A 14730-nucleotide genomic window follows, 5' to 3' on the forward strand; every position below is an offset into this window, starting at 1 on the left:
AATCTGAAAGTGAAATTAAGGAAACACCCCCATTTACCAAAAAGAATAAAATACCTAGGAGTAAACCTACCTAGGGAGACAAAAGACCTGTATGCAGAAGATTATAAGACACTGATGACAGAAATTAAAGGTGATACAAAGAGATGTAGAGATACACCATGTTCTTGGATTGGAAGAATCAACATTGTGAAAATGACTGTCCTACCCAAAGCAATCTACAGATTCAATGCAATCCCTATCAAACTACCAATGGCATTTTTCACAGAACTAGAACAAAAAATTTCACAATTTTTATGGAAACACAAAAAGTTCGTGTGTTCGTGTGTTTAATGTTGTCCCAGAGGTCTGGGAAATTGTCCTCAATTCTTTTCATTTTTTTTGCTTTATTCTGTTCTGTAGTAGTTATTTCCACTACTTTCTTGAGAAAGAAAAATGGAGCTGGAGGAATCAGGCTCCCTGACTCCAGAGTATACTACAAAGCTACAGTAATGAAGACAGTATGGTACTGGCACAAAAACAGAAATATAGATCAATGGAACAGGATAGAAAGCCCAGAGATAAACCCATGCACATATGGTCACCTTATCTTTGATAAAGGAGGCAAGAATATTCAATGGAGAAAAGACAGCCTCTTTAATAAGTGGTGCTGGGAAAACTGGACAGCTACATGTAAAAGAATGAAATTAGAACACTTCCTAACACCATACACAAAAATAAACTCAAAATGGATTAGAGACCTATATGTAAGACCGGACACTATAAAACTCTTAGGGGAAAACATAGGCAGAATACTACGTGACATAAATCACAGCAAGATCCTTTTTGACCCACCTCCTAGAGAAAGGGAAATAAAAACAATAAACAAATGGGACCTAATGAAACTTAAAAGCTTTTGCACAGAAAAGGAAACCATAAACAAGATGAACAGACAACACTCAGAATGGGAGAAAATATTTGCAAATGAAGGAACTGAGAAAGGATTAACCTCCAAAATATACAAGCAGCTCATGCAGCTCAATATCAAAAAAACAAACAACCCAATCCAAGAATGGGCAGAAGACCTAAACAGACATTTCTCCAAAGAAGATATACAGATTGCCAACAAACACATGAAAGGATGCTCAACATCACTAATCATTAGAGAAATGCAAATCAAAACTACAATGAGGTATCACCTCACACCTGTCAGAATGGCCATCATCAAAAAATCTACAAACAATAAATGCTGGAGAGGGTGTGGAGAAAAGGGAACCCTCTTGCACTGTTGGTAGGAATGTATATTGATACAGCCACGATGGAGAACAGTATGGAGGTTCCTTAAAAAACTAAAAATAGAACTACCATATGACCCAGCAATCCCACTACTGGGCATATACCCTGAGAATACCATAATTCAAAAAGAGTCACGTACCCCAATGTTCATTGCAGCTCTATTAACAATAGCCAGGACATGGAAGCAACCTAAGTGTCCATTGAAAGATTAACAGATAAAGAAGATGTGGCACATATATACAATGGAATATTACTGAGCCATAAAAAGAAACGAAATGGAGTGAGGTGGATGGACCTAGAGACTGTCATACAGAGTGAAGTACGTCAGAAAGAGAAAAACAAATACCATATGCTAACACATATATATGGAATCTAAAAAAAAAAAAAAAAGGGTCTGAAGAACCTAGGGGCAGGACAGGAATAAAGATGCAGACATAGAGAATAGACTTGAGCACACGACGAGGGGGTAGGGTAAGCTGGAACGAAGTGGGAGAGTGGCATGGACATATATACACTACGAAATGTAAAATAGATAGGTAGTGGGAACTAATCACATAGCACAGGGAGATCAGCTCAGTGATTTGTGTCCACCTAGAGGGGTGAGATAGGGATGGTGGGAGGGAGATGCAAGAGGGAGGACATATGGGGATGTATGTATACGTATAGCTGATTGACTTTGTTATAAAGCAGAAACACACCTTAGTAAAGCAATTATACTACAATAAAGATGTTAACAAAATTTTTTTTAATAAAAAGGGAAAATTTGGACACATACACACACACACACAGGGAGAACACCATGTGCAGATGAAGGCTGAGATCAGGGTGAAGCAAACCACTGGCAAACCACCAGAGGTTAGGAGGAAGGATGGAGGCAGTTTCTCTCCCATAGGCCTTGGAAGGAACCAACCGTACTGACACCTTGATTTAGGACTGCTAGCCTTCAGAACAGAGACAATAAATTTCAGTTGTTTAAGGCACCTAATCTGTGAAACTTTGTCGAAGAATCCCTAAGAAACAAATGTAAGTCCCTACATGTCTTTTGTGCCCAGAGATCAAAGGGACTGCTACAGAGCAAACAACAAGTTGCAATATGGGATCCAGGAACTCCTTTCCTGCTATTTTAACCTGAATAGAGACTTCAAAAGCTCCCAAGAATTTTGTATTCATAGCTATAATAAAGAAAAGAAAACCAGGTAGACGAAGAAGAAAAATCTAAGCTTCCCTTCTTGCTCCAATTACTCTGCCTTTCAAAAACCAGTTAATCGTGGGGCTAGTTTTCAGTATAGGTGAGGAGATAGAGAACAAGTAGAATTAGAATAGCAATAGAGTCAGAATAATTAAGAAATAAAACCTATACCTGGCAAAGAACCAAGAGAGTGCCCTCCCTTGTATGTTTCCTTTGTGTATATCCTTTTATGTAAAAATAGTTCATTGCGTCACATTTAATTTTAGTAGCAGGGAAACACAGGCTTATTATTTACCTGTGAGCCTGACTACAGATTCAAGGGCCTTCTGAAATTCAGAATCACATGAACTCCAAGTTATTCCAGGCCTCCTCCTCTCTCCTCTGTAAACAATGAAGAAATGAGCACCAACAGGCAGAAGGAAGAAAAGGGAGCCTCTTACCTCCATGCTTGTGCTGAACGCTCTAGTAACTTTCGCTTTGATGGTTATAACTTGTCCAACTCTAGTTAAAAAAAAACAACAAAAAAAACAGTAATTCTAGCACATCTCATTTCAGACTTGAAGATTCACTTAAATGTGTGTGCCATAGAACAGTTCCACCTTATGCTGATAATGTTCATGCATGAGAAACTCAAATTAATAACATAACAAGACAGCACTAAAAATAGATACTGATTATTGTAAACCACACAAGAGTTAGCTGACTACCTCTTTTTAACAGAAAACGGCCTTTGCAAAGATGGTGTGCAAAATGATTTCCAAATCTACAACAGATACTTGACTGTACCACAGCTGTTTGGTTAAGAGAAAACGAACACACAGGCAAACCTATACAATTGATATTTTTAAATGTTGGTTAACAAATAAATGGGAAACATACAAGCAAGCAAGCAAACAAACAATACCTTCACTAGGTTTACAGGAGCCCTCAATGTTGCCAGATGATCCATTCACTCCACATTATTACTGGGACTCTGGTCATGTATCCCTAAGTTGTTTCAAAGCTTTTGTGTCTGGCCCTTCAGTCACCTAAGGGTCTACCCAATATAAACCTCCTCAGTTTTTCTCCCTGACTTCAAAGTTGAACTACATTCTCACTATTCTTCTCAATCTTCTGTTTCAGGGGAAGAAAAATAGATCTCTTCCAGACCTCTTTCTTTACCCGTGCCCTTGATCCCATCCTGCTCTTACCTTTCCTCCTGCACCATGGCCTGGCTTAGGCAGCTCTTTCCTCTTTTGTACCCTCAATCTCGGCCCCTTCCTTGACTCCTTATCAGTCTGTGAAAATGTTCAAGGCTTTTCCTTGCTAAAAATCTTTCTCTCAAGTTTATTCTATCACAACATTTTTTTCTCTTCTCCTCTATATTTCTCCATATTCAAACTTCCTAAAATAATCTTTTTCTTTTTCCAGCTCATACATTTAACAAATGTTTACTGAGTTACAACTAGTCCTGGCACTAAGCTAAGGCCTCAGGATACAGTGATTAACAAGACAAGGTTGATGACATCAAGGAGACCAGTCTTCACTTGGGACACCAGGATGCAGACAGATGAAGTGCAAAGCTATGAAATTTTTCAAAAGGAAGAAAGAATCAAGTATTGCAAAAGCACCCAGAAGTGACTAATTTGAAAAGTCAGGGAAGGAGCCATAGAAGAGGTAACATCTGAGATGGGTCTTGAAGGATTAGGATTTTTGTCAGGTTCAGAAGTTTGGGGGTTTCATCTCTCATTCACTTCTCAGCCACTCAAATCTAGCTGTTGCTTCCACATCTTACTCCTGATCTCTCTGAAGTCACTTCCTAACAGCTAAATCCAAGGTCTCCTCTCATTTAACAGCATCAATCAACCTCTTTCTTCAGGAAAACTTCTCTTCCCTTGGCTTCCAAAATACTGTTCTCTCTTCATTCTCAGTTTTCTTCACTGATTTCCCTTTCTTAATCCATCCCTTAAGGGTAGCCATCCACCAAATTTATGCTCTTTGTTTTTTTCTCATTTCAGCCTCTTCCTGAAGACCTTGTTCTCTTCCACAATCCTATCATCTTTATAGAGATGATTCTCAAATCTAAATCTTTAGCCCGAACCTCATTCTTGAAACACAAAGCCATATTTTCAAACTTCTCTCAGCAGATTCAGCTAATAGTTATGGAGGCCCTACTAGGCTGAGTGATAGCTGCTTGCACACACATTACCTAATTTAACTGAATCCCCACATTTAGCACATGTGAACCCAAACCAATTTTCTCTTTTCCTTAAATTTGTTCCTCCTAGATTTCCTAGCTCTGTTTGGTAAAGTTTCTAGCAGAGATTTACAGTGATAACATGAGGCAGAGAGTCCCTCTTCAAAGCTACTGTAGTACTTTGTACTCATACACTACCAAAATCTTCTGCCTCTGCCTGTCAGACTCTGAGGAGGGGACGCATCTTGACACTTTTTTTTTTGGCCACACCATGCGGCATGTGTAACTTCCCTGACCAGGGCTCGAACCTGCATCACCTGCAGTGGAAGTGCTGAGTCTTAACCACTGGACCACCAGAGAAGTCCATCTTGCCACGTTTTTGTCTCTTCTGTGAACTCTGCCCTTCCTTTAAAAGCAGGAGACATTCTGCTTTTCATTCTGCTAAAATCCCAAGTAAAATCAATTTCATAGCATGGCATTCAAGGTCTTCTGTTACCCAGTCCCACACTGCTGCTGGGGCATCATCTCTGCACGCCAGGCTTTTCCTAAGCACCCCCCAATTCTTCCCACCTCAATGCTTAGGCTCTTACATGTACCTCATCTTGTGAAGTCCTTTTCCTATTCACCAGATGAAAAATCTATACCTCATTTAAGGCCCACATTAAATACTACCTCCATCATGAAACTCTCATTGGTTCTCCAGTCAAAATGTACCTTTTATCTACCCCACAGAATTTATATCTCACCCTAGGCATGCATCCTATCATACTTTCTATTCTGATGACTATGTATTTGTCTGACCTTCTTACCAGACTGACTGCCACACTTCAGTATTGTGTCATAAACATTCACATATTCTATTGAGCCTAGAGCAGTACTTTTGGTATATTCAATATATATTTGTGAATTAAAAAAATATCTAATATGGGACTTCCCTGGTGGCACAGTGGTTAAGACTCCACGCTCCCAACGCAGGGGGCCCGGGTTCGATCCCTGGTCCGGAAACTAGATCCGACATGCATGCTGCAACCAAGAGTTTGCATGCCACAACTAAGGAGCCCACCTGCCACAACTAAGACCCGATGCAACCAAATAAATAAGTAAATAAATATTTTTAAAAATCAATATAGTAAAAAAAAAATTAATATGGCATTTAAACAAATTGTATGGCTTTCTATATGTAGCTTTCAATTTTCTTTTTTTAATGGTGCAGGTCCCATATATTTTAGTGGCCACAAATCCTTTCTGATAACACAAACACAAAATGGTTCAAATGGCAAACCACACTATAATGATGACGTTACTAGTTAAGTCTAAGTTACAGAATTTAGGATTGGAAAGTACATAATAGATGTTTTATTGCAATATACTGTTGGCATTCCTAAGTTTAATAATGGTGCTTTAATCTATTCCCAATTAAGTTTGGATTTTCAGTAATCTGTAATTGTGTTGAGATACAAACACATGTCAACTTTTTCTACTTCAGGGAAAATCACATAGCTAGTATCTGTGCTTAGTCAATAGACCCAGTAGACTTTTATCTGTATCTACAAGTCTCTAGAATGTCAAGGGCTCTTTCACTGACACTGCAGCTGCCTATGAGAGCAAGCATCAGGAGATGTTCAATAAAGGTTGCTGATCACGAAGATAGAAGAAGTGGGTTGGAGAAAGCACTAGATAGAGCATAAGAAGATCCAGGCTCTAAGTGTCCTCTGTCCTTTGGCTGGGCCTTAGGCTTCAGTTTCTTATCAGTACAAAGAGATGATTGGGTTGAGTTCTAAAGGTCTCTCCATATCTATGATTCTAATGCCTACCAAAAATTTCTTTTGGGTTAGCTTTGGAGATATAACTTCTTTATGCATGTGGTTTTATTTAACTTAATTTTGTTTGTATATAAATGAATAAGTGCCAAATAGATAAATGTAAGCTGGAGGTTGGAGAGATGAACTGGGCATCTCACTGGACAGACTACTTAGGGTTTGAAAACTTGGGGCAGCTACCCCATGGTCCTTGAGAACCATCCCAGACTAGAAACAGATGATCTTCTCTCTTCCTTTTTCTTATATTATGTTTAGAAAAAGGAAGAGAGAAGATCATCTGTTTCTAGTCTGGGATGGTTCTTTTAGGATCAAGATATTCAGAAAGAAAAAAAAGAGATACAAACATAAAATCAAATAAATTAAGTAAAACCATATAACCCTAGTTTATTAGATTTATTAATGTAACCTCTTAAAAAAAAATTCCTAATTCTGCCCACCGAAAAGGCATAGAAATAATGACAAATCCTGCATCAGTGAGCATGTTAAACAGGGATACAATGAGCAGATACAAAATGTGGTAAACGCTATAGGACAAATGACCAGGTTTCTTTAAAAATCAAATTGCAAGAGAAAAGAAGAAAGGGAAATTTTTATGTTAAAGGTATCAGCCATATTGGATCCTGATTCAATCCATAGACCAATTGTTTAAATTAAAAAAAAATTTTTTTTGAGACCATTGGGAATGATAGTTTTTCTTAATGGTATTGCAGTTATGTTATTATGTTTTCTAAAAGAGCCCTGATCTTTTAGAACTATATACTGAAATATTCAGAGATGATGTCTGGGATTTGCTTCAAAATAATCCAGGTATGTGGGGGAGTATGGAAGGGTATTGATAAAACAACAGCATTCATGAGTTGATTATTGTCGTAGTTAGGTGTTGGGTCCTTGGGGATACATGGTAGTATTCTCTCTACTTTTGTATATGGTTGAAAGATTTGTGTATCTTGAAATTTTCTGCAATAAGAGATGGTAAAACATATACACACTCCCACACATAAAATGTTTTTCATAATTTAACACCTCTACTCAGATGAATTAATGTTTACCCAACAACCTAATGATGAAATTCACCATCATAGAGATACTTATTATCATTAATTATTCTACTAGTAAAGGAAGGAGCCATTCAGAATCAGCTTTTAGAAATCCTGCAATGGCTTATACCAGAATGCATTTAATGCTGAGAGCTATTTCTCAACAAAATCAGGGCTGTAAATTTACACTTAATAGTATTTACTAAAAGTAGGTCCTGAAATTATTATTATTATTATTTTTTACTGATTTACATTGGTTCAAATGTTACTTATTAACAAATTGGATCCCTGACTCCAAATGAGTAAGCTTAGGTGCCATAAATACATGTTGTAAATGAACCAATAAACCCAGGAGAAAGGCATGAGAAAGCAATGCCACTTACCTAGCTGTCTCCTCAAATTGTATGTCATCCACTGAGGCTGTAACACAGGAAACCCCAGCATGTTTTTCAGCTTCAAAAAATAGGTTAAAAATGGGCTGCATTAATAGTTATATTTAAATATTTCAGCATGCAGGAAAAGGAATAAAACAAGTGGATTTATTCTAGTAACTCATCCTCTTATGCAGTATAGGACCACTGTGCCCACACTTCTGGATGAACTGGATTGATAACAGTTCCTTTGCTCAATAAGTTATTTTCCTACTGCATGGAGATTACTGTACTTTCTCCTAAGTTTTAACTTATACTATCTTTGATTTGAAATTCAGCACCAATACCCAGCATATCTAGCTATTCAAATAGTAACTTTAGTAAGTTGGTGTCAAATTTAAATATTTTGTCAGGTACTACCCTTCTTTTGTTTAAAAAAACAATACATCAAAGCTGTATCTATTATCCCACATAACCAGTAGCTGAATATATTTAAACCACTTAACCAGTGCAAGCACTGAACAGTGTGGAAGACCTCAAGTTCATACCCCAAATCAGAGAGAAACTTGTCTGGGCATCAGAGAAATAGAGATGGGCACATAGTAAGTATTTAATCAATATTTATTATTTATTACTACCAAATTCATATGAAATTCACTATGCATTAATTATGTTGGAGGAGAAAAGTATTGAGTAGGGTGAGAGAGATTAGGGACGCGCTCCAGTTATTTCCATGTTCCCTGCCTGCATTTATTTATTTATTTATAACATTTATTTATTTGTTTATTTATTTATTTATTTATTTTTGGCTGTGTTGGGTCTTCTTTGCTGCCCTTGGCCTTTCTCTAGTTGCAGCAAGCGGGGGCTACTCTTCGTTGCGGTGCACGGGCTTCTCATTGCGGTGGCTTCTCTTGTTGAGGAGCACAGGCTCTAGGTGTATGGGCTTCAGTAGTTGTGACACACGGGCTCAGTAGTTATGGCTTGCAGGCTCTAGAGCGCAGGCTCAGTAATTGTGGCTCACGGGCTTAGTTGCTCCGCGGCATGTCGGATCTTCCTGGACCAGGGCTTGAACCCGTGTTCCCTGCATTGGCAGACGGATTCTTAACCACTGCACCACCAGGGAAGTCCCTCTGTCTGCATTTAATTTGTTGAGATTTTTTTTTTTTTGATTGTTGGTTTTACTTTATGTAAAAGTATCAGAATTTTTCCTCTTTGGGAAAAATCTTGACATGTGGTTTTTCCAGAATTTCATTTTGAGGAACAGTCAATTAAAACCCAAACAGACTGCATTAGCTTTTTAAAGAAATTTTAACTCCATTTTAATTTTGGAGACTTCACTCCTGCTGTCATATTATGAAAAAGAAAGAGACAGTGAATTATACTGAATTTGCATTCTTTGTGTGTAGTGGATTACTTTAATTGCAATATATATTGATAGTCCCAGGTAAAGTGATATGAGAAAATACTCCAGAGAGCAAGTATTTAAGACATTCCTCTCTATGATCTAATTCTGTAGAAAACTAGACATTCTGGTTTTACTAGTTGGAAATAACTATTCTTCCAAATATGCAGATAACATAAACTGAGTTACCAGAAAACTAACTGTAGCAGAACTCTGTGTGTGAGTGATGGAGGGGGGGAAATGGGTTTCCCAGCTCTAAAGTTCAGTTAGAGGAAGGAAACATAAAAGTATTAGACTCTAGAAAGTTGGGTTCAATTTAATTCAGTGTATCAAACATTTGTTAAATTCCCATTGATTTCCAGACACTGAGCTGTTATCAGTCCTATCTTTTAATGAGTCTACTCAGTGACAGAGATCTAGCCATAGTCAGTAAAGTGTTGACTAAAGGGTATGTAATAGACATTCATTCTGGTCACCTGACATGAGGGAATGATATGTTGAGTTTATTAAACTATTCTTTTAGATAAAGTGTTACCATGTACACCAACATGAGTTACCAAATTTTGAATGATTTAAATGATAACTAAAGTGCAAAAACCAATAAAAGACTAAATTTTTATTGTATATATTGGGTGTCTTCTATGTATATATAGCACTATACCAGATTGCATTAGGGATCACAAAGAAACATAATCATAATAATTATGATTTATTATTGGCCTGGCACTGAGCTAAGTATTTATGCATATCAATTACATGAGGTTGATACTGTTATTAGTTCTATTTTACAAAAGAGGCAATTTTGGCTTACAAAGATCAAATACATTGTTCTAAATAGTTATTTTTACTACAGAAGCAACAGGAACTCTGAGAAAAGAAAAGACCAACCAAGGAATGCTACCTAGAGAAGTACTTGGCTGAATATGGGCTTCAGGAGCTCAATTGCCATGGTTTACATTATAGACTTTCAGGGGCCATTAAATTAAAAATGAAAATTTAAAATATGGGGAACCAACACAGGGCCACAATTTTTACATGTGATTATTTTCTTTTTACAAGCGTGACAGATATGAATTCAACAGGACCAGTCTGTTCTGGTTCTTGGTTTTGATTGTCCTTCATGCAGTATGCCAGTAAAAGTGGAGAAACCCTAAAGCTATTTCTGATTTCCTGGGGAAACTGAGAGAAGCTGAGGAACAGCTAAGTGGATGTAATCCAGGTATGATGACTGATAAAAATGACGGTGGCTTCATTCATTCTTTCTTTTAACTAATATTGATCGAACACCCGTGCTATGCCAGCCTCTCTGTAAGGTGCTGGAAATATAAAACAGCTACTATCCCTATTCTCATGGAATCTAGTGAGGAACCAGACATTCATTAAACGAATACATAATAACAAAATGAGTTAGGTGATCTGAAGAAAACATGGATTTTATGAGGGTCTGTAACTGAGGAACCACACCTAGGTGGCATGTCAGGGAAGGTTTCCCTGTGGAGAGGATGCTTGAAGTGAGATCTGAAAGACGAGAAGGATTAAAACAGATGTGTGTTGTGGAGGAGAGCAGGGGAGGAAGGGCTTGCTGGGCAGAAGGAACAGTGACTACAAAGGTCCTGAGAAGGTTTTTGTGGTAAAAATGCAAAAAGCAAGAAGGAGAGTAGGTAAGATAAGGTTGAGGGGAAGGCTGAGGATAAACCATGCACAGGGCCATGAAGCTCTTGGTTGACAATTTTTATAATATTTAGTATTAAAGATATTGTTTCAGTATCTTCTGGTCTCCAGATGAGGCTGGTGGCTAATTCTAACGAGGTCAGTGGCTAATTCTAATCCTTGTTTTCCTACAAGGATTAACATTAACCATGTTTCCAAGCCAACTTTATCATAAAGGTTTCTTCAATATTGTATTATTAGTAATATAACTATTAAGGTCCACAGTAATTGGTTATCAATTGACTCCTGCTGTGATCCGAGTTTCCAAAGGTGTAAAACCATAGAAATTTTTATGAAAATTGCAGGAGGGCAATTGTTTCTCCATTATAGGACAGAGGCACTAAGTGAGGTAACTTTAAAAGTCACATCAATATTCACATAATGAATTCAGTTGCCATGGCAATAGGCATGGCAAGTGAATAATTTCTATAGTTTCTCCTACATGTGAATTACTTTTATATTCATGTCTCCATTATTGTTATTATAACAGACCTCAAATCCTGATAAAAACTGTTAAGACAGAAACCAAACAGACCTATCAACAAACAGAAAATAAACAGATTGGCATCAGATATATGACTGAATTTTGTGGGTGGTTAGCACACAGGGGATTAGAAACTCTATGCACACTCATTGAGGAAAACAGGGATTTGTAATCAGCTGAGCTTTACTTTTGTCCTCTATAAAATAAGAGTCCTGGGATACACGATCTTAAGCTCTTTCCAGCTCTAATATTTTATCCTAACATATTTTACTTAAAATGTACATTTGCTGAGTCTATTAAGTGCCTTACGCAAAGCCTGGCTTCCTTTTATAAATGAGATTCCAAGTTCTGGACCCATCCATCCAATTACCCATCCATATAATCAGGAAGTTTTTATTTAGTGCTTACTTACTAAGTGCTTACTAAGCTTCCGTTTACATGCTAATTGGCCAGGCAGGAAATAAAAGGTGAACACATTAGTACACAAAGTAATTACGGATTGTGCTAAGTGGTGTGGAGGAATTTGGAAAGGGTGTTGTGATGAAAGAGTGCAAATGTAAAGCAGGTAGTTAGGAAAGACTGCTCTGCATAAATGATATTTAGTGGAGACGGAATGCATGGAAAGGGGCAAGAGAAGAGTGTAAAGGCAAAAAGAACAGCAGGTGCAAAGGTCCTTTGCAGAGACTACATGACGGTGTGGAAGGCAACAAACTGAATTCAGAAGCAGGTATAAGAGGTGAGTGATGTATTAAACTAGACATTAAAGAGATTTGCAGAAATGTAAACCAATACCACTTCTCTAAGTACATTTTTGTTCTTGTTGAAAATATAGTTATTTTACAATAAAAATATGTAATGGGTTTTTGTTCTTTTCAAATGAATTATTTTTTAAAATTTCGCATATGGTAAATATGGATAAAAGAACCAACACGAAAGCTCTCTGGGGGTCCTCGTTTATTTAATGGGGTAAAGGAGTCCTAAGACTAAAAGGCTTGAGAACCACTGGTCTAGGTCATTCCCAGTGTTGGATGAACAATCTCAATCATTACTTCCCAGCTGCACAGGGCTTAAAGCTCTGTCAATACTCTCCTCTCCTTCCTTCTCCCTCCTCACCGATCAGGGGTCCTGTATGTGGCAGCATCACGACCTCTGCCGTCTGGACCCCCGCCACCCCGCATCCCTATATCCCAGCCCGCTTCCCAGTTCCCAGACACTCCCTGCCATCCCAGACACACCTCTCCGCAACACACACCGGCCCCATCCCCCCCACTCAGGGCTCCTCCATTCCAGACCCCTGGCACCCTGGGTCTCCCCCATCCTACCCTCCCCTTCCAGCACCCCTACCCGCCAGGCAGGCGGTAGCGTCGATCCACTTGAGCAGCTGAGCGGCGCTCAGCTCTCCGCGGAGGTTGGCGTGCGTGGGCTGGATGGCCTGGCTCATGCACACCTCGCCGGGCGCCGGCCGCTCCAGCTCCATGGCTGGTCAAGAGTGCGAAGCAACCGGGCCTGGCCGCCGCCCGGCCACCAGCTGGGCCCGCCCCCGCTCCAAAGGGCACCGAGCCGCTGCCCCCACCCCGGCGCCCCCCCCCCCCCCCACATCCCGCTCCCTGCTGGCCACTGGGCCGCCTGGTGCACCGGGAGGTGAGATTTAAGGGGCCAGGAATACCGCGAGGAGGGCGAAAGGGAACTCTCTTCTGTCTCAGAAGACGCTGACTCGGGCGGCCGAGGTTGGCAAAGATGGAAACAGACCGGGTTTCTCACCTATAAAGGGGGGATAGCAGTACTTACCTCAAGAGGACTGTGCAGAGAATTAAATGAGATAAAGTACAAAAGTCATAGCGTGTGCCTGGCTAAGGTGACATAGGTGTTTGCCAAGTAAATAGTGAGGTTATTATCCGTCTGAAGAACTTGACAGGTGATGGGGAGTTAATAATTAATTAGTTAAATGCTGTCCAGAGAAATGTAGACCTTTTGCTTTAGAAGTTGATTTTAAAGTATTTGACTTCTTATTTTCTTTTTTTCTGGCTGTAGACTGCCAGGTAGGGTGGGCACTCACTCCTCCCATCCCTAGTTCAAAATCCACCTTCTGAGTCTTAGGATAATACAATGGCTCCAAAAAAACCCCTGTTATTCATCTTTTTGTTATGAAATTACCTCCACTGCCAAACAAACGGAGAAAAATTAAAAAAGGTCTGATCTTTGCTGGCACATCAGAAGTCACCCAATAAGGGAAGGCAACCTTTTGGTTTTAATACAGAGAATTTACAGTTAAAACCTGTCAACTTGGACTTCCCTGGTGGCGCAGTGGTTAAGAATCCGCCTGCCAATGCAGGGGATGCGGGTTCGAGCCCTGGTCTGGGAAGATTCCACATGCCACGGAGCAGCTAAGCCCATGTGCCACAACTACTGAACCTGCGCTCTAGAGCCTGCGAGCCACAACTACCGAGCCCGTGTGCTGCAACTACTGAAGCCCACACGCCTAGAGCCCATGCTCTGCAACAAGAGAAGCCACTGCAATGGGAAGCCTGTGCACCGCAACGAAGAGTAGCCCCTGCTCGATGCAACTAGAGAAAAGCCTGTGCGCAGCAACGAAGACCCAATTCAGCCAAAAATAAATAAATAAATAAATTAAACAAAACAAAAAAAACCTGTCAACTCATTACAAATGAGCCCAAAAAATCCCAAGAGAATTTCTTCTTTATGAGAGACAGAATCTAGAACATTAAATAAGAGTTCTCATTGTCAAACTTTAGCACATATAAGCTGTTACACTTTCTAGAGCTGAAATCAGTAACTCTACAAAGCGTTTCCCATTATGGAAACAGTGACACCAGAAAACCTCCAGCATGTTATAGAGCCATAGATGTCATATTGCGAGGGCTGGCTGCATCTGGGATGGGTGAGGGAATGGACACCTAGAGAGAAAACCATGTGTCAGGCAGGCAGCTGATATAAAAGGAGCAGTTAAGATAGTAGAGCACCTGACTTGAACTCAGGGCTCCTGACTTACCACAAAGTCTAACTGACCCCACCAAATCAGTGCTGCTTTTTTATTCTTGTGCAGATGGCCTGCCAAGCCCCAGCCTGGAGCATCAGAATGGTGATTCTGGTAATTTTGCTTCTCCTTTTAAAGATTTTTTTTTTTTTTTAATGTAAGAGAGGAATGAAGGAAACATGGACTTGATAACTTTTCAGGATCCTCTGTGAGGTTTCCGTCCCATATAAGCATAAATAAGAATTAGATGCATGCAGTTAGGCAAGTATGAAGT

General features: G+C 39.4%; 1 protein-coding gene across 1 annotated transcript in view; it reads right to left on the bottom strand.

Moving 5' to 3' along the window:
• The window catches only part of ACOT12 (acyl-CoA thioesterase 12), a gene marked incomplete at its 5' end in the record, with an annotated part of 59213 nt that extends 46275 nt beyond the window's left edge, over positions 1-12938 (bottom strand). The window contains 3 exons of the mRNA XM_082377415.1: positions 2902-2962; positions 7878-7947; positions 12806-12938. Coding sequence (XP_082233541.1) covers positions 2902-2962; positions 7878-7947; positions 12806-12938 — 264 coding nt within the window. The remainder of the gene's footprint in view (positions 1-2901; positions 2963-7877; positions 7948-12805) is intronic.
• Positions 12939-14730: the final 1792 nt, after the last annotated feature.

Source organism: Balaenoptera borealis (genome assembly GCF_965194805.1).
Source record: "Balaenoptera borealis genome assembly, chromosome: 2".
Classification (NCBI taxonomy): Eukaryota; Metazoa; Chordata; class Mammalia; order Artiodactyla; family Balaenopteridae; genus Balaenoptera; species Balaenoptera borealis.